This window comes from Pimephales promelas, chromosome 16 (assembly GCF_988280905.1).
Source record: "Pimephales promelas chromosome 16, fPimPro1.hap1.1, whole genome shotgun sequence".
Lineage (NCBI taxonomy): Eukaryota > Metazoa > Chordata > Actinopteri > Cypriniformes > Leuciscidae > Pimephales > Pimephales promelas.
This window is the reverse complement of record NC_142784.1, coordinates 8,212,912-8,233,412: the sequence shown is the minus strand read 5'-3', so window position 1 is coordinate 8,233,412 and position 20,501 is coordinate 8,212,912. Positions and strand designations below refer to the sequence as shown.

The 20,501-nt window shown below is 39.7% G+C and overlaps 1 protein-coding gene across 2 annotated transcripts in view; it reads right to left on the bottom strand.

Annotated features, from left to right (window-relative positions):
• atm (ATM serine/threonine kinase) overlaps positions 1 to 19,029 on the bottom strand; it is an 89,648-nt gene extending 70,619 nt beyond the window's left edge. The window contains exons 1-14 of one of the 2 annotated variants that reach the window (XM_039654170.2): positions 18,892 to 19,029; positions 18,610 to 18,768; positions 16,549 to 16,670; positions 16,320 to 16,465; positions 16,026 to 16,190; positions 13,354 to 13,519; positions 13,036 to 13,274; positions 12,224 to 12,393; positions 10,411 to 10,583; positions 7,226 to 7,594; positions 6,780 to 6,983; positions 6,456 to 6,557; positions 3,912 to 4,146; positions 1,950 to 2,081 (exon numbers count right to left, since the gene is read on the bottom strand). In XM_039654170.2, coding sequence (XP_039510104.2) covers positions 1,950 to 2,081; positions 3,912 to 4,146; positions 6,456 to 6,557; positions 6,780 to 6,983; positions 7,226 to 7,594; positions 10,411 to 10,583; positions 12,224 to 12,393; positions 13,036 to 13,274; positions 13,354 to 13,519; positions 16,026 to 16,190; positions 16,320 to 16,465; positions 16,549 to 16,670; positions 18,610 to 18,681 — 2,295 coding nt within the window. In that variant the 5' untranslated portion in view covers positions 18,682 to 18,768; positions 18,892 to 19,029. Of the gene's footprint in view, positions 1 to 1,949; positions 2,082 to 3,911; positions 4,147 to 6,455; positions 6,558 to 6,779; positions 6,984 to 7,225; positions 7,595 to 10,410; positions 10,584 to 12,223; positions 12,394 to 13,035; positions 13,275 to 13,353; positions 13,520 to 16,025; positions 16,191 to 16,319; positions 16,466 to 16,548; positions 16,671 to 18,609; positions 18,769 to 18,868 lie in introns of both variants that reach the window. The other variant, XM_039654169.2, reaches the window with a different exon arrangement.
• Positions 19,030 to 20,501: the final 1,472 nt, after the last annotated feature.

Below are 20,501 nucleotides of genomic sequence, written 5' to 3'. Positions count from 1 at the left end.
TAAGTTTATCAAGCGACGAGACTACTTTTTGTGCGAAAAAAACATAAATAACGACTTTATTCCACTATTCTATCACTTCCTTATGGGCGCATGCGCGAGAACTGAGACGAGGACGTTCTCATTCGTCTACTTCTTGTTACCGGCTGCTTCGCTTAGGAGTTTTACCGCCACCTACCGTATAAAATGATGATCCATATATAAGGCGCTCCGGATTATAAGGAACACTGTCGTTTTTTGAGAAGATTAAAGGCTTTTAAGTGCACCTTATAGTGCAGAAAATACGCTAATTGAAAAGCGTATGTACAGCGCGCATCTTCCTCTGCTTGTAAACAGAAAGTTTTGCGCTTCCAGTTATATCAGCACATCATCTTATACGGTAGGGGGCGGTAATACTCCTGAGCGGAGCAGCCGGTAACAAAAAGTAGTAGAAGGAGAACGTCCTCGTCTCAGTTCTCACGCATGCGCCCATAAGGAAGTAATGGAATAGTCGAATTAAGTCGTTATTTATGTTTTTTTCGCACAAAAAGTAGTCTCGTCGCTTGATAAACTTATAATTGAGCCGCTGTAGGCACATGGAATATTTAAACCTTTTCTTTAATGACTTTATGGGCCGTCAAGAGCCAGTCCCTTAGGCAGTCTATGTAGGACTGATCCAGCTCTCAGATTCAATCAAAAATATCTTTATTTGTGTTCCGAAGATGAACGAAGGTCTTACGGGGTTGGTACAGCATGGGGGTGAGTAATTAATGACTTAATTTTCATTTTTGGGTGAACTAACCCTTTAACTATCCAGTGCGAAAGCCCCTAAAAATTTCTTTGCAAACTCTCATTGCACTGTGCCTCATTTACAAAACAATCTACAGTCAAACTTCAGACACGATCTGGGAAGCCATTCAAATAAAATGAGCTGTTTGAACAGGCTGTGTCAAAGCATTTTTTAACTCTTCATTTGTCCTGTTGTCGACAGACTTGAGTGTGTGGATACATCAGAATCTGAACACACATCTGTAAACTGTATCCAGTGTAGACAGCGTCACTGATTATAATGGATTCTGTTTGCTTTAGACGTGACGCTCATACTTAGTGTAGGCCAAATGTCAGCCGTTGAAAGAGTGAGCGCCAGTGGGCGGGGCCTATGGTGTGATGATGTATGAGTATGCGTCGATGTCTTGCTCTAGAGGCAGTCGTATGCAAAGATATTGTGTGACATCACAGATCACTTGCAGAATGTTTTAATGGCAAATCTGATTTATCATGTCAACATATTGATATACGAGCAGGTTAGTCAACGATTTTATTGGCCAAGAATGCATCAAGATGTGCAAGAATACTGTCAAAGTTGTTTTGAATGTCAAAGGGTAGCACCTGACAGAAGTTATTAGCAACCTCTGCCTATTATTGGAACTCCACTTGGTGAAGAGTAGTGCGAGTTACCAATAGCATTGTGATCTTTGATTATGCTACTAGATATCCGGAGTAGGGGTGTCACGATTCTCCAAATCTTCGATTCGATTTAATTTTCGATTCTAATGTCACGGTTCGATTTGATTCTCTATTTTTACATTTATTGTTTTCAAAGCACAGGTTGCTAAGCCATTTTTAGACTTGACTTTTATGCAATATAATATATGACCCTTGTTCACAATGTACCACACTACATTGTAAAATTTTAAACATTTATTAGCAACATAAAGTGCTTATAATATAATGTAATATCTTATATCTTTAGTCGATTGGAAACTGAAGCAAAATAACTTGCCAGAAGTTCGAGATTGTGACTTAATTTCGGTCGATTTTACGTTCAATCCAAGTTAAACACATTGTGAGATGTTTGGTTGATTTGATTTCAAGGGTTGGAGTTCCTTCTGAAATCAGAATCAGAACTACAGGATTTCATTTCAAACCATATTGATGAAAATAAACGGATGTCCATGGATGGAAAACCCCACCTTGGCTTTTAGGAAGAGGGGCGAGCGACAGGCCTCTTCTTCTGTGAGGAGTCCCATACACACGTACGCAGCAAGAACTCCAGTGAGCAGCGAAGCACAGCGCAGCACACACTCGTGAGGAGTGTTTGAACTCTGTGGAGAGAGTCGGGGGAGATGAATGAAGACACTAGAGATCAGATCTAACTGCAATAAAGAGCTCATTCTTTACATAGTGTGAATCAAATGTTTATCGGTTAGTTTCAGCCCTCAGTTTTACCATTTGTTTAGCAAAATGTGTCTATTATACACTCACCTAAAGGATTATTAGGAACACCATACTAATACTGTGTTTGACCCCCTTTCACCTTCAGAACTGCCTTAATTCTACGTGGCATTGATTCAACAAGGTGCTGAAAGCATTCTTTAGAAATGTTGGCCCATATTGATAGGATATCATCTTGCAGTTCATGGAGATTTGTGGGATGCACATCCAGGACACGAAGCTCCCGTTCCACCACATCCCAAAGATGATCTATTGGGTTGAGATCTGGTGACTGTGGGGGCCATTTTAGTACAGTCAACTCATTGTCATGTTCAAGAAACCAATTTGAGATGATTCGAGCTTTGTGACATGGTGCATTATCCTGCTGGAAGTAGCCATCAGAGGATGGGGACATGGTGGACATAAAGGGATGGACATGGTCAGAAACAATGCTCAGGTAGACCGTGGCTTTTAAACGATGCCCAATTGGCACTAAGGGGCCTAAAGTGTGCCAAGAAAAATCCCCACACCATTACACCACCACCACCAGCCTGCACAGTGGTAACAAGGCATGATGGATCCATGTTCTCATTCAGTTTACACCAAATTCTGACTCTACCATCTGAATGTCTCAACAGAAATCGAGACTCATCAGACCAGGCAACATTTTTCCAGTCTTCAACTGTCCAATTTTGGTGAGCTCTTGCAAATTGTAGCCTCTTTTTCCTATTTGTAGTGGAGATGAGTGGTACCCGGTGGGGTCTTCTGCTGTTGTAGCCCATCTGCCTCAAGGTTGTGCGTGTTGTGGCTTCACAAATGCTTTGCTGCATACCTCGGTTGTAACGAGTGGTTATTTCAGTCAAAGTTGCTCTTCTATCGGCTTGAATCAGTCGGCCAATTCTCCTCTGACCTCTAGCATCAACAAGGCATTTTCGCCCACAGGACTGACGCATACTGGATGTTTTTCCCTTTTCACACCATTCTTTGTAAACCCTAGAAATGGTTGTGTGTGAAAATCCCAGTGACTGAGCAGATTGTGAAATACCCAGAGCGGCCCGTCTGGCACCAACAACCATGCCACGCTCAAAATTGCTTAAATCACCTTTCTTTCCCATTCTGACATTCAGTTTGGAGTTCAGGAGATTGTCTTGACCAGGACCACACCCCTAAATGCACTGAAGCAACTGTCATGTGATTGGTTGACTAGATAATTGCATTAATGAGAAATTGAACAGGTGTTCTTAATAATCCTTTAGGTGAGTACAGTATAGCAGTGTTTAAAAAAAAAAATAATGTTGTCAACATGCTACCCAATTTACATTGCTTTTGACATTCAAATTCTATGCAGGCGAAACTTGAAAATTATAATATCGTGCAAAAGTTAATTTATTTCAGTAATTCAACTTAAAAGGTGAAGACACATTACATGCAAAGTGAGATATTTCAAGCCTTTATTTGTTATAATTTTGATGCTTATGGATTACAGTTTAAGCCCCAAAGTCAAAATTAGAATATTGTGAAAAGGTTTTCACAGCTGTAAGCCATAATCATCAAAATTATAACGAATAAAGGCTTTAAATGTCTCACTTTGCATGTAATGAGTCTATATGTATACAATATATTAATTTCACCTTTTAAGTTGAATTACTGAAATAAATTAACTTTTGCACGATATTATAATTTTTTCAAGTTTCACCTGTAATAAAGTCTACTACACTTACATCAGGAGAGTAGCAGTTGAAGAGCTGCTCGGCGACAGACAGGAGACTGAGCTCTAGTTTGGTTCTGAGAGCTTGAATAACAGTGAACTGTGGTTTCTCTGAGTAAACACCATCTCTGTCAGCTGTAACTTTAGTGCTGGGAGGGGTGTCATCAAAACTGAACTGCAGGAAGAGACGTTCAACCTCTGCCAAAGTGTCTTTCGCCTCAGTGAGGGAAGAACTCAGGGGAGAGAAACTGTAGGACACAAAGACAAAAAATCAGGCATAACCATTAATTACCATAAAACTTCAAATAATAGCCCAGGCTTTTATTTTCCCAAATCGTCAAACTGCACCGGCTTGTATTTGAGATAGGCATCTATATGAGACAGGCCTTTATAATTAAGTGTTGAGATGTTGTTCATGAGTGTAGGCCTAGAGTCTCTAATCTCTAAAAATCTCCAAATGCTCCACGTGAAACTGCGGTCTTCCGACCTTTTCCGACCTCGTGTTAATTGATTTTGATTAATATGCACGAGGGAGAGAGAGCAAGACACCGCTCATGTTGTTTGAAGACGTGAGAGTGTGCGCGCTCTCTCTCTCTCTCCCTGTTATGCGCCCTGTCAAGCGCAAGTATTCGATTCCTAACCTCAAGTATTTGATTCCTGACCTCAAGTATTCAACCCCCGACCTCAAGTATTCGACTCCTAACCTCAAGTATTCGATTCCTGACCTCTAGGTATTCGATCCCCGACCTCAAGTATTCGACTCCCGACCTCAAGTATTCGATTCCTGACCTCTAGTATTCGACCCCCGACCTCAAGTATTCGATTCCTGACCTCAAGTATTCGACCCTTGACCTCAAGTTTTCGATTCCTGACCTCAAGTATTCGACTCCGACCTCAAGTATTCGATACCTGATCTCAAGTATTCGACCCCCGACCTCAAGTATTCGACCCCCGACCTCAAGTATTCGATTCCTGACCTCAAGTATTCGACCCCTGACCTCAAGTTTGACCCCTGACCTCAAGTTTTCGATTCCTGACCTTAAGTATTCGACTCCTGACCTCAAGTATTCGATTCCTGACCTCAAGTATTCGATTCCTGACCTCTAGTATTCGATCCTGACCTCAAGTATTCGACTCCTAACCTCAAGTATTCGACCCCCGACCTCAAGTATTCGATTCCTGACCTCTAGGTATTCGATCCCCGACCTCAAGTATTCGACTCCCGACCTCAAGTATTCGATTCCTGACCTCTAGTATTCGACCCCCGACCTCAAGTATTCGATTCCTGACCTCAAGTATTCGACCCCTGACCTCAAGTTTGACCCCTGACCTCAAGTTTTCGATTCCTGACCTTAAGTATTCGACTCCTGACCTCAAGTATTCGATTCCTGACCTCAAGTATTCGACCCCTGACCTCAAGTTTGACCCCTGACCTCAAGTTTTCGATTCCTGACCTTAAGTATTCGACTCCTAACCTCAAGTATTCGATTCCTGACCTCAAGTATTCGATTCCTGACCTCTAGTATTCGATTCCTGACCTCAAGTATTCGACCCCTGACCTCAAGTATTCGATTCCTGACCTCTAGTATTCGACCCCCGACCTCAAGTATTCGACTTTTAACCACAAGTATTCGATTCCTGACCTCTAGTATTCGATTCCTGACCTCAAGTATTAGATTCCTGACCTCTAGTATTCGATTCCTGACCTCAAGTATTCAACCCCCGACCTCAAGTATTCGACTCCTAACCTCAAGTATTCGATTCCTGACCTCTAGTATTCGACCGCCGACCTCAAGTATTCGACCCCTGACCTCAAGTTTTCGATTCCTGACCTCAAGTATTCAACTCCCGAACTCAAGTATTCGATCCCTGACCACAAGTATTCGATTCCTGACATCAAGTATTCAACGCCCGACCTCAAGTATTCGATTCCTGACCTCAATTATTCGATTCCTGACCTCTAGTATTCGATCCCAACCTCAAGTATTCGACTCCTGACCTCAAGTATTTGACCCCTGACCACAAGTATTCGACCGCCAACCTCAAGTATTCGATTGCTGACCTCAAGTATTCGACCCCTGACCTCAAGTATTCGACTCCCGACCTCAAGTATTCGACCGCCGACCTTAAGTATTCGATTTCTGACCTCAAGTATTCAACCGCCGACCTCAAGTATTTGATTCCTGACCTCAAGTATTCGATTCCTGACCACAAGTATTCGATTCCCGACCTCAATTATTTGACCCCCGACTTCAAGTATTCGACCCCCGACCTCAAGTATTCGATTCCCGACCTCAAGTATTCGACCGCTGACCTCAAGTATTCAACTCCCGACCTCAAGTATTCGATTCCTGACCACAAGAATTCGATTCCTAACCTCAAGTATTCCAGAATTGGAATCAATTTTTGATTTCCAACCCTAAATATACCCCCCAAAAATGTGCAAATATTTACTGATCTGAGTACTTCATGTTCACATAAAATCTGCATACTATGTACAGTACACGTACTACAACAAAAGTATGAGTAGTATGTTAGCCACTATTGTTACACTCACCTCTCCGGCTTCAGGCTGCCCATCAGAAACGTTAGTCCAGCCCTGCTGTCTTTCAATGTCAACGACACTAGAATTCTAGGAATGAGGTTCAATGGAAAATCCCTACAAAGACAAAACATTTTATTCAGAAGGCTACCAATATTTACAGTACATTAGTAGCAACTTCAGTTGAAATTCAGAGGTGAAATGTATCGGCTTCCCAACAGAATTCGAGAAATTGAATAAAATGACTAATCACTAAACTACATTTTTGAAGGAAACCAGAGTGGTGCTTTCCCGTGCAGAACTGGCAACTACACTTTGCTAACTGGTGATATGCTGGACCTGGTGATGATGAGGTGAGGTCTGCAGTTCTCCTCCGTCTCCTCGTTGTGTTCGTTCATGACCAGCCAGCTGATGATGGAGTCTCTCAGGGTGGGCGGCTCCCCACCCGTCTCCATCAGCACTCCACCGATGACGTCACGACTGTGAACGCTCTTGGGCACGGAGCACTTCAACAGGGCCTGGGCCAAGCAGAGGGCCCCAACGCTAAGGAGGAACAATAATAAGAGAGCGTTACTGAGAGTTTTGAAACATTAGATACATATTACATAAAAAAAATCACAATCATACATCAGCATATTACTGTAAATTATTTTACAAACTGAGAGATGAGTGCAAATTATTTTACGCATAACTGATTTAAGTTGCATTTAACTTTAAAAAAATCATTGAATAAGGAACTCCAATACTGTTACACTCCAGCTAAGCTTGTAATGCTGAAGACTCACAGAGAAGGCTTGCAAACGGCCCCAGCGAAGACTTTCCAGAACTCTCGATCGACGGGCTCCAGGGATTCCTGCACTGTTGTGCGCAGCAGTTCCAGACTCAAAGTGCCGGTCTGGACTGAGCCGACTCCGCGCAGAGCCAGAGCCCAAACCCTGGCCCACAGTCGGGCCAGCTCCGCCGTGTGAGCCGAGGCGTTGGCTGAGGCCGTGGCGTGGCAGAGCTCCCTCAGGCAGCGCAGGACGTACAGGACCCTCTCGCCCCGGCGCTGCTGCTCGCCCTGAAGCTGGCAGAGCAGACCCAGCAGAGGCACGAGCTCGTCCGCCGGCAGTATACAGGGGTATCGGGATATCAGAGCGGCTGTCACCTGTAACCTGTCCACACACATGAAGAGATGCTACACTGCAAACAAACACGCAATATTCAGATTCTAGGGGCCAGATTTACTAAACAGGGCAGATTAGCATGAGAGCGCAACTCGTGATCTACTGATGATGTGCAAAAATGTACCGTTAGTAAATCTGGCCCTAGGGCTGTCAAATGTACTGGTATTACTGGTACCAGTCAGTGATGCGCGGGTCAATGTATAAACAAACCGCAACCGACCGACGTTTTCAACTACCCGCCCGCAACTCAGACCGCAAAAAAAAGTAAAAAAATATTGTACCCGACCCGCTTCCTGACCGCATTTTTTAAAAGTAGTAAATGCTCATCGCAGCGTTATTGGGCCATAGACGTGTAACAACACAGCATCGCAAGAAGACGTAGGCCTGGCCTACACATAACAAAGGCAAAGCCAGCACTTTGGTCATCATCTTTCATTATTTCAGCAAATGTCTCCCACACTTTTACTCTTTCTATTTGTGTATTTGCGGAGCTTCCACTCCCCAGTCTTCACCTTTTCTCTTGCCGCCTCCATCTCTCTGCAGACTGTAGTGATCATAGACATGGCCGGTTCGTGAACGAATCGTTCTTTTGAACCGGTTCTTTTTAGTGAACCGGTCAAACCTACACTAAATCGAACTGAATCGTTCGAAACAGTTCGCGTCTTGCGTCAGTGCTGATCCACAAGTTAGTTACTTACTTTCAGACATGCCTGACAGTCGCCTCCGAATCGAAATAAATCAATATCCTCAATTCTATTTTACTCCAGTAACTCCAACAGTTCACTGAACCGAGACATGTTGGTGCCACTGTTGAGAGAAGTGATGAGCACGAGCAGCTGATACTGCGCATAGATACTGCCTACTACCGAACGCACAGGGACAGCGGTTCTCGAATCACTAGTATAGAACCGAGAACTGTTTAGACTGAGCTTGTGTGTTATCTTCGTGCCAGTTTTTCAGCCAATAATGTGTAGGGCTGTATATTTAATCAAAAATTGTGTCTAGTACTAATACAAATGTTTAATTGGCATCTTTTTTCAAACGACCCGACCGACCGCGACCCGAATATCATTAAAAACATTTTTGGATGACCCGTAACCGCGGGTGACCGCAGGCACCCGCTCATTTCGGATCAACCCGCGCATCACTGGTACCAGTCAGTCGGTAATAATAAAATTTAAATTGACAGGAGCAGCATTTCTGCAGTATCGAGTACCGGGTATATTCGGTACTCGCTGAGAGACACTGCTTTCAAACGCTTTCATTAGCGTTTCTGTTTATAGCGTGTTTTTACAAGTGTAACCAATCGCAATCATATCTGTTGAATGTATGAACACAATGGCCAATCAGATGTGGTAGTCAGTAAGTTAGTCAGAATCCATTATTGAATTGGAAACGAGACGAGACGAGACAAAAATGGAAAACATTTTTAGATCTAAACATATTTAGATATACAGGAAATCGCAATGGAAGACGATTTCGATATATCTAAATATGTTTAGATCTTCACAGTGAAAGGTAAAACTTGCAAAATCTCTGTGTAAACAATGAGTGACGCACACGTGCAAGAGATCACTTCCAGACCGAAGCGCCCGTGCCGTCAGATCAGTTGGACATGGCTGTGGTTACAAGAGGTAAAAACGATATAAATACTGTTCGTTTTCTCACACAAACCGCTCGTTTCGTGTCTTAGGCCATCAGTGTGTACTTACATTTAGCGAGTCATTAAATCATGTTTAATTTGGACTTCTCTGTGCATGCTCTTTGAGGTGGAACCCATAAATCTCCATTATATGACTGACAGACAAGAACAGTTTGACCTAAAAATATCAAAATTGGAAATACTATGGAAACAAAGACACCTACATCTTGGATGCCCTTGAGGTAAGATAAAACATATCAAAAATTAATTTCAAAGTGAACTATCCCTTTAAAGGGACACTCCACTTTTTTTGGAAATATGCTCATTTTACAACTCCCCCAGAGTAAAACAGTTGGGTTTTACCGTTTTCGAATCCATTCAGCTGATTTTCTGATATTTATAAGAATATCAGTAATCAGACAGTTTCTGGTCCCATTGACAAGTCCAGACGGGCCTGGATTAGTGGATTTGCAGATCTGAATATTGGCTGTGAAAGTACTTGTCAAAGGTTTAATAAGGTAGACACAGCTGAATCGTAGTAATTTAGGAATAAGATTGCTGGGTGTTTGAATCCAGGTTGCAATATTTTACAGATGAATCGTGCAGCTTTAGTACAGACTACTGAAATTTTGGTACTGTGAAAACCCTATAAGATACAGTACTTGAATATTAGACACTTTCCATGAGAGGCTACAAATAAAAGCTTGAAACTTAAAAAAATAAAAAAAAATAAAAAAGATTTTTATTATTAGACCAACTGTTTTATTTTCTATTCATTTTATATGAAGTTTAGAATTAAAAAATGGGACATCTGAGTAAGGCTTAAAATACTGATATAGCAAAACTAATTATATAAAATGTATTGAAACAAATAAAAAAAATTATAAATAAATAATACAAATAATTTAATAACAAGGTTACAAGTTGGTTTTAGTTGAGTTTAGTTTGACAATACAAAGCTGGTTACCTTTTACTTAAATATTAATTTAACACTTTATGTCAAAATTATGACATTCTTAAATTATTATTAACTGGACACAGTCAATAACAAATGTAAAACTGGCAAAATGACCTCCCTTCAATAAAAGCTGAAAGATTTATACAAATATATACATTTGTGAATGAAGGATTGTTTGTGCTTTAAACTGAAATAAAACCGTACCAGGGTATAATGTCGAAGTCGCTGTGGTGGGGCTGAAGTTTGGATCGTATCACCTCCCAATTGGTCAGCGGCTGCTCGATTCGCCTGCGTTTGCAGCTCTGCGGACTGTCCCGCTGAGTATCCCGACAGACTGATGATGTCAATTCCTGAACATGAGTGCTTTGACGGAACAACTGCAGAAACACGGCACATTCGTGAAAACTGCCATTAGAAGTCAACAAATCAGAATGTGATGGAAACAAGTGATACACAAGACCACGCTTTGTTATTATAAAAACAGTAGTGTTGATGATGGTAATACTATGGACCTCTAATACATCGATATACCATGGTATTTATTTACTGCATTGGGATTTAGCACTCCAATGTACCCAATTTAAGGGATAGTTCACCCAAAAATGAAAATTCTGTCATTATTTACTCACCCTCATGTTGTTCCAACCCCGTAAGACCTTCGTTCATCTTCGGAACACAAATTAAGATATTTTTGATGAAATCTGAGAGCTGGATCACTCCTCCATACTAGTCCATAGGCTTCTTGAGGGATTGAAACTTGCCGGCCTCGAAAAGTTATTAAAGACATCGTTCAAATAGTCCAAGTGACGACAGTGGACTTCTCTTTGGGCCTCGCGTTTAACCGCATATGATCTGTCGTTGTATGTCACACGCACTCCACACATGACCAGCATCTGCCAATAGTGAGCCTACGTGTGACATTTAACTGGCTAGAGGCCCAAAAAGAAGGAAATGAATAGTTGAAATAAATAGTTGTTGAATAGTTGTTATTTATGTACGTTTTTGCGCACAAAAAGTGTTCTAGTCACTTCATAAACTTAAGATTCAGCCTCTGTAGTCACTTGGACTATTTTAACGATGTCTTTAATAACTTTTTGTGGCCGGCAAGTTTCAATCCCTCAAGAAGTCTATGGACTAGTATGGAGAAGTGATCCAGCACTCAGATTTTATCAAAAATATCTTAATTTGTGTTCCGAAGATGAACGAAGGTCTTACGGGGTTGGAACAACATGAATACTGACAAGTTTCATTTTTGGGTGAACTATCCCTTTAATGACTCACCCTCAGGTCGCACCAATAAATAAAGATATCATCAAAGTAGTCCATGTGACATCAGTGGGTTAGTTACAATGTTTTGAAGAATCGGAAATACATTTTGGTCCAAAAATAACAAAAACTACGACTTTGTTCAGCATTGTATTGTCTTCCGGTTCTGTTGTGGATCCGCGTTCAGTGACGTGTTATCAGTGCGCCCGAGCTTCGTTTACAGTCTGAGGAAGACGCTCGCTGTAAACAAAACAATCTTCGCATGTCTAAGGATTTCCACACAGAGGAACGCTTGGATTTTTTTTCCCAGCCATATTTATTTGAACCCGAATACACAAGATACACGTCAGCAGCATCTTACGTCAGCAACGTCACTGAACGCAGATCGTCAACAGAACCGGAAGACAACACAATGCTGAATAAAGTCGTAGTTTTTGTTATTTTTTGACCAAAATGTATTTTTGATGCTTCAGAAAACTCTAACTAACCAACTGATGTCACATGGACTACTTTAATGATGTGTTTATTTCCTTTCTGGACAAGGACAGTATACCGTACACACATTTCCAATGGAGGGACAGAAAGCTCTCGGACTAAATCTAAAATAACTGCGTTCCAGAGAGGGTTTTGGATGACATGAGGGTGAGTGATTCATTAATGACATCATTTCTGGGTGAACTAAGCCTTTAATATTAAACCAGGGGAATAATGACGATTGATCAGCAGCAGCATTAAAACATCCATAAATCACCTGGTGGCAGACGTCAGCGGTCAGTTCAATGAGATTTTCTTTCACAGCAATGTGCCGAGAGCCAGTGGCATATTTCCCTCTGCTGCCGATCTGACTGATCTCACTGACGAGGGCATCATAGAGGGTGCAGAGCTGACCCTGCCATCTGACCCAGTCCTCCGCATGCGCACCTGAGCCAGCAAAGAGTCACGGTCAAGACTTTAATAAAGCTGCAGTCCAGCACTTTTGGCGCTCTAGCGGTTAATAAGCAGAACTGCGTGCGTCTCTGCGTCTTTCTGTTTATGTCTAAGTCACGCGGGCGCAGCTGTACGGCCCCAACCAGTCTGAAATAGTCCCAATATAAACACTTATTATAGCTGAATGTGTGGAAAGCTTTTCAGAGAAGATAAAGCAACGTTATTTTAGCACAATTCACAACCAGTGGTAGTCTTCCGACCTTTTACCGTTGTGTATTCTCAAAGCTATTCAGTCAATATGCTATGATACTATACCAATGTGAAAAAAAATTACCATATCGTTCAATATTATTTTAGAGGCCGATATATCGTGCACCACTAGTTCGATTCCCAGGGAAAGCAAGAATTGAAACGAATGTAAATGTGTAACTTGAAAGGCAATGTAAGTCGCTTTGGATAAAAGTGTCTGCCAAATGCATAAATGTAAATGTAATACAATTTTCACACTATTAAAGAAATTGCAAATTACAATGGTGTGTATGTATGTATGTATGTATGTAATGGTGTGTTTGTTTAAACAAATGCAAGACCAAGAAATACGACCCAGAGCATTTGAAATGACGGTTGTATCATCACCTGTCTCTAAAGTCTTTGCCCCTTTTGGGTGATGAACACAAAGCTGCAGCTGGAAGAACTTCACGAGCTCGTCTTTCAGCGTGGAGCTGGGTCTCATCTGAGTGTAAACGTACAGCATAGCGGACAGGACCTCCTCGCCCAGGGCACACGCCCTCTTCCTGCAGGACAGGAGCACCGAGCGCAGGAACACGTTCACTGCAGACACCAGATTCTCCAGAACCATCAGCTGTCTTTCTGCCCTGAGGAACAGCAGACCAACACAAGTTAAGCAGGTGATTTTATCAGACAAAAACATATTTGGCGTGCGTTAAACGATACCTGGTGTTGCTCAGAGCCTTCTGGAAGAAGTTGAAGAGAGTGTGGGACAATCCCTCCGTTTGGACACAACAGCCCCAAACAACCGTGTAGAGGATGCGACTCACTTGGACTCTGTTAATGGATTTGGATCCCCTATTGAACAGCCCACAGTACAGATCCAACAGACCTGCACAACAAACAACACAACAGCAAGGCTGATTAACATTATTAACAAAACTAAAATGTAATGTTATTAGCAAAAAACTAAAAAGTATGGATAATGCATGTCATTATTGCAAAATAAACACTGACCGGGGTTACTTTAAAGTCCCCCTATGGTGAAAATCCAGCTTTTAACCCTAAAACCATTTTCTTGACAAATGTGGGCGAAATAGTTTTGATTAATTTTCAAAAAATACTTTTTTGACTCAATTCTACAATGTTAAGTGGGTGAAAAAAAAAACTCCTTAATCTTGTATTTGGGTCAAAAATGGGCACCCATAGAAATGAATGGGAAAAACTGTAGTTTAGAGCATTCTAAAATAAGCCAAAATAAGACACCAGGTGACAGCAAAGTCACTTCATCTTTAGGTTTTAGCTTTAAGAACTTATTGGAATGATATTTTAAAGTAGTTAAAATAATTACAAAAAATAAAACATAAAAATAAGTAGGACTGGGTATCGATTCACATTTCAATTTCGATTCGATTTCGATTCGCAAGCTCTCAGTTCGATTCGATTTCGATTCTCGATTCGATTTTCGATTCTCGATTCCTGATTTGATTCTCGATTCAACTATAATGAAGATGTAATAAAAATCCTATATTTATAATTTATAAAAAAGAACAGTGGACATAAGTTTACTAGTGGTTAATTAATACAAGAAAATTAAGAGCCATAAACCTATATATAAAACACTTTTTATTTTAGGTACACTAAATGCATACAAAGACTAGACAGGATTTTGATGCAATATGCAAAAAAAGAGTCGCACAGTTGCACAGAACAGTCGCACAGCTTGATCAAACAGTATCATGTTATTTTATGTTTAAGATAGATATAGATAAATCAATATATAAATATTTAGACATTTTTTACATTGATCTTACCTAAATGTTAATGTATTTTTTTGCTAAGAGTTTATGTATGGATGCTTGATTTCAATCTTTGAATTAAATTGAAAAAAGTAGCACAAATAAATACAATAGAATAAAGACACAAATTAAGAGACATTTTGGCGTATAGTTTTTTGGGTATGTCAGATATACTACAGAAACTGAATAAAGTAATCCAATGTAAAATAACACTGGATAGTCTTTTTAGTCCAGACTGAATTAAATACAAAGGCTATTAATTCTGATTGCTTACAATTAATACTATATTCTGTTGTTATGACAACAGAATTAATGACTGACACAAATGGCTGCGTTCACTTTAAGAACTAGTGCGCGAATCCATTACTGTTTCATTAACTTTCTGTCACACGCGTTTAATGCTAATTTAAGACATTACCGACTGTCTTTAGGAGGTTACTCACCAAGACCAGAGTTTTGACATAATGTCGCGTGTTTTAACTGTTAAAGCGATATAATCCAGGGATAAAACTTTTGTTTCTGGCGAGCTGTTTGTGAGGCGGATTTAGGCTGTACTGTGCACGCAGTGAAAGACATCTCTGAGAGTGCGCGAGCACGGGATGGTTTAACATTGCTTGAGCAAATAAATGATATGTTAGTTACGATCATAGGTCACGATGCAATGCTGGCCCGATTGTGCAAGTGAATATTCCGTCGTGTCCCGACTCCTGAACGCGTGTGTGTGTGTATCGACAGCTGCAGCGCTTGGCGCTTGCCTAGTGCAGAGAGACGAGAAGATGGAAAAAATCGATTCGTGGCCGTTGAGAATCGATTTTGAATCGACCACATTTTAAAAAACAATTAATCGAAAAATCGATTTTTTTGCCCAGCCCTAAAAATAAGCATAATTTACATAGAAAATATGGGACTTTTTGAAGTAAAGTAAAAAAAAAACACCATAAATGGATAGACAAAACTTTATCGAAGACAGTGATATAACATTTATAATAAATAAAAATTAGGAGTCCTCTGTGCCCACATTTGTCCACAATTACAGGATTAAGGGCTATAAAGTGAATAGGGTTTGAGGGCTACTGTTGTTTATATGTCTATGTGGTGTTTTTAATATGCTTTAAGACAAACCATGTGTAAATTCATCAGTCGACAGCATTGCTGAGTATTTTCTCCTTAAAACTGCAGTGAACCAAAGACAGTCTCAGAAACACGGTTTGAAATCGCTGGTGTTTCCGACGACACAAACTACCTTGTAACCAATCAGATCAACGTGTGATCGTCAACGAGTGGACCTCTGAATGAGTGAACGGAGGCGGGGCTCATCTACATATTCATAGAATTGCGTATACTAAATGAGGCAAAGGTGTCGCGTTACATTCAAGATACTTTAAGGCATGAAGAAATTCTTTTCAAGTAAAACATGTAATATTGTAATTACATTTTAATTACAGTTAATATGTAATTTTGGTGATTAAAGATGAGTTTTAAGGGATAAAATGATTGACTACAGGGGGACTTTAATGTTTCAGAGTTTAATACAAGAACCTCAGGGAATAGGGGCTAAATAAATGGATAAATACACAGAAACGGAGATGGTACACTCACTGTGCCACTGCTGCTGGCTCATCTCACACCAGTATTTGCGCACCGACAGGATGTCCTTGAGCAGAATGCTGCTGTAGTCCTCGCCGTACGCCCCACAGCTGAACGGACTCTGCAGGACCTCCACCACATGGGACAGCAGCTCGGCACACTTTAACTTCGGACCACCTGCAGAACAGAAGCAGGATTTCCTGTAATGGATGTATTGCGCTTATCTAATGTACAGTGATGAACAACCAAAGGGAAATCTACAATGGATATGAACAGCGACTGTAATATCAGGAGATCAGACATTACGTTGGTTGGCGCATCTGATAAAATACTTCATCAGGCTGCTAATTTCCTGCATCTTCTTCTGCCGGTTGGCATGCGTGATGGCGGATACGTTGGCTTTTCCTGACTGTAGAACCTCTGTCTCTTTCTGAAGGAACTTTTGTAAAAATCTGTAAGGAAAAACCATTATGAGCGCACCGTGTCAGCTCACACCTTAGAACTACATAACGGAAAAATAAGAAGTGAGATAGACCGGAAAACAGCATCCCAGGTGAGCTGCTTGGAGCCTTTGGAGACTTTGCATCCCGACGTACGATCGAGTTCCTCCACCGTGTCTGGCGAAAGGATGAGTCTCCTGAAGCGATCCACCTCTTTCTGAAACAAAAACATAATAAATCAGTCACGTTTTATTTATATATCAATTTATAACTGAATGTTTCAAAGCAACCTCATAGTCTGAATTTGCAAAATTCCCCGATTTTTAAAGGGATACTTCAGGATTTAGCATTAAGCTTTGTATTAGTAGAAAACCTGTAGTATTTTTCGAATTACCGTGCTTTCCACCCTCATATCCCCATGAGACGAGAGATTTATGATTTTTTTTGTCTGGAAAAAATCCAGAAAAAAAAAATTTGGCCAGAAGCTAAAGACTACAGTCAGTAGTAGGCGCTGTCCCGCAGTATCACGTCACCGGCCTCGTCCTGCTCGCCATAGTAAACATGATGAATGGCGACTGTAGTACGCAAAAGCCGATTTCCAGACATTTTGGGCGATCTCGAAACACATTTTCGGTCAGACTCATCACAGAGACTCACTAGTAGCCTAGACTTGTTGTTTAACTACTGCGCTCTGTTACCGGTAGGCGTGGCCTCCTAAGGCAGCAAAGCAAGTGCATTCTGGGAGTTGTTGTCTTTCATCCACATAAGCCAAAAATACATTTTCTCAGTCTAGAAAGCTCCAAATTCAATTATTTCTTCTACATAAATGACCCATTTTAAATACACATTCATCTTTCCAGAGGTGAAGTATCCCTTTAAATGACTTAATTTGAACAGTTTCTGGTCCCCATTGACTTCCATAGTAGAAAAGAAAAATGATATGGTAGTCAATGGGGTCCAAAATATCTTTTTGTGTGTGTGTGTTCAGCAGAGGAAAGAAACTCATACAGGTTTGGAACAACTTGAGGGCGAGTAAAATTTTTTTGGGTGAACTATCGCTTGATTTGAAAACATCTGTATGATAAACGTGAAGTTTTAGGAGCGGGCTTCAAGTCAAATTAACAATGCAATGCATAAAATAGTCTAAAAAATTGTTTGTAATATTTTGTAACTTGACGGTTACACCACTTGAGTAATTTACAGTATGTCTATTCAGTGAAAATCAGGATATATTTTTTAATTGATTACACATTGTTCTACACTGCCAAAACAGGCAATTTACCAAAGACATCAGTGATCGACCGATAATAACCGGTGTTACCGATATTTTCCCTGATATTTAAGCACTTACCACCCTTAATTAGTACATTTTATTTAACATAACAGCCATTAATGCACAAATGAGACATGTTACATGAGTGTTATGCAGTTTAAACTTACGTAATCCATCAAATCCTGTCCAAATTAAGTTTATATTTAAGAGACTCTTTTATTGATGTAGAAATGTGTTTTGCGATGTATCTACGGAGGTAGAACATGACAGAATGTACAGTATATAAAATAAGTTTTAAAACAATTTTGCTCAGTTCTATTATAACTGTCAATACAAATAATATCAGTTCTGTAAATCAGTTATCGCACATAAACATGCAAATGATCACCATCGGTATTGGCTATAAAAAGTCAATATCGGTCGATCTCTAATAGACATCAACAGTTATTTTATGATAGAGCACCACATTATCAGACAGATAACTATAATAATATATTTAACATAAAAATGTAGGGTAAATTACAGCAGTCGGAGATTTGTGACTGTCCACTAAATATAGGCTAAAAAAAACATACACTGAAAACATTTCCATGAGTTAGCTACATCTAAATTTCTATATAGGTATCATTGTCAAATATTGATAATAAATATCATCCAGGGTTTCTGAAAGTACCTCATACGTTGTTTTTATCTCTTGCTACTCAATTTAAATCTCGTTCCTCAATTCATATTCAGAAATTGAATTTAAAAGCCATTCTCAGTTCAACACTGGTGTTTTATTGGCTGATGTTAAAAGTGATTTGGCATGTCTGAAGAAGTTGAGGTGAATGTCAGCCCTCAGGTCACTGATTTATTCATAAGAAAAGAGATGTTTCACACACACCTTCCTCTCTGTGGCTTTCTCATTCTCCAGTCCTCGACAGCACACCAGCAGCTCGTGCAGAGCCAGACTCATTGTGTTTCAGAGGAAAGGCATCGGTTGTGTTTTGGAGTGTGTACAGTGGGAGACAAGTGTCTATTTAACTTTACATCTTGCTGATATCTGTTCACGAGAACGTCATCACATCACTGATAACCCGGAACACGGATGTAATATATTCAATACAAGTAGAATAAGCCTTCTCGGTTATATGCCTGCTTACAGTGCTTTATTTATCATACATACGCTTCTTCTTCAACTTTCTTTTCCCCTGCTTTCCATGCGTCTCTCACACAACATCAGTACCGCCTTCAGCTCTTCTTCATCTTCTTCATCTTCACTCACGACGCCCGAGCTTCATTACTGCCATCTTTAGGGCTGGAGATCGTGCTCATGAATATTAATCACATCGCGCTGACGTAGGAGACTTTAGCTAAAACGGTTGTCTCTGGATAAAGGAATTTACTTTCGCTCTGACCTTTTAGATTAGTCTTGATGAGAAGCCACATGTTGTCCCGTTTGATTGAACCTGCATACTTCATGTACATCTGTTTTATAGAAATAAATCTTTCTACAATATTTGTTTCCAAAAGATTATTTGGAAAAAAGCTTGCTTCCTTTTTGGTTTTGTATATCGAAAGAAATTCTGGACATATAGGCTACATTTGAAAATTCTTCATAATATTTATAGTAATTATACTTTATCAAAATTGATGAAAATTGCTCATTTTGTTTTATGAGTCTCTACATCTCTTTTATGAGTGTGATCACACACACACACATTCTGGGAAGATTTATGCAGGTTCAACAGAATTCAGGTCATAATTGTGAAATAACATCCAAAGTTGTTACATTTTGAAAGATGCTTATTTTGTGTCAAACCTTATGATCTTGGTAAATTTTATATTTTAAAAAAAAAGTAAAATAAAAAATTCTAAACCTTGTCTGAAGGTCTTTATGGCTGATTTCTTTTGTATATTGAGTCTCTCAAATGTATACTGATAACAAAAATTGAGGACATTTGATATTATGTTTTCTTTCTTTGGTTATTATCTTTTTTATGTCTTGCAAATGTTTCATGTTTATCTTAATGTCTAATCAAAATATAAAACACACACACACACACACACACACACACACACACACACACATACACACACTGCGGTTACCAGACATCCCACCAAACACACTTTTCATTATTATAAATATATAATATTATAAATATATAATATCATTTAGCACAATTTTTATAAAAAACTGTATTTCACTGTGTTCATGGTATTTCACGAAGTTAATGCATATATTATCATTTTTTTTGTTACATACTGGCAATTTTATATTTACCATTTCTACAGCCATTTACAGACAGTAATGACTTCATACTTTATTTTAGGCCTTTGCATTTGCTATAAAGGATAAGCATTGTTTTTGTTTTGTTTTTAAATGATCTTTTTTATTGAAGAAATATCAATAATACAAACCATACAAATACTATAAAATACATTTCAAATGCTAGGGGGAGGTATGACAATATGTTTGTCGTTCCAAGCCCACAAGACTTTAATTACTCTTTAGCATAAATTATATTCAGTTTTTGTTTAGTTCTTACAACTTTCATAGAAGCAAGAAAAAGAAAAAAATGCTGTGAATGAAGTCTCTTTTTCTCATCAAGCCTGCATTTAATTGATCAAATATACAGAAAAAAGCATTTATTTTAAACGACAGATTTAAACGGCTCCTACATCACTCAGACATCAATTTCTGGTTGCATGTTAAAATTGGGTTAAGGTCTTCTAAACATGTGTTTCTCCAACGTCATTAAACACCACAAACAGCATCAGTAAAGCTTCAGATTG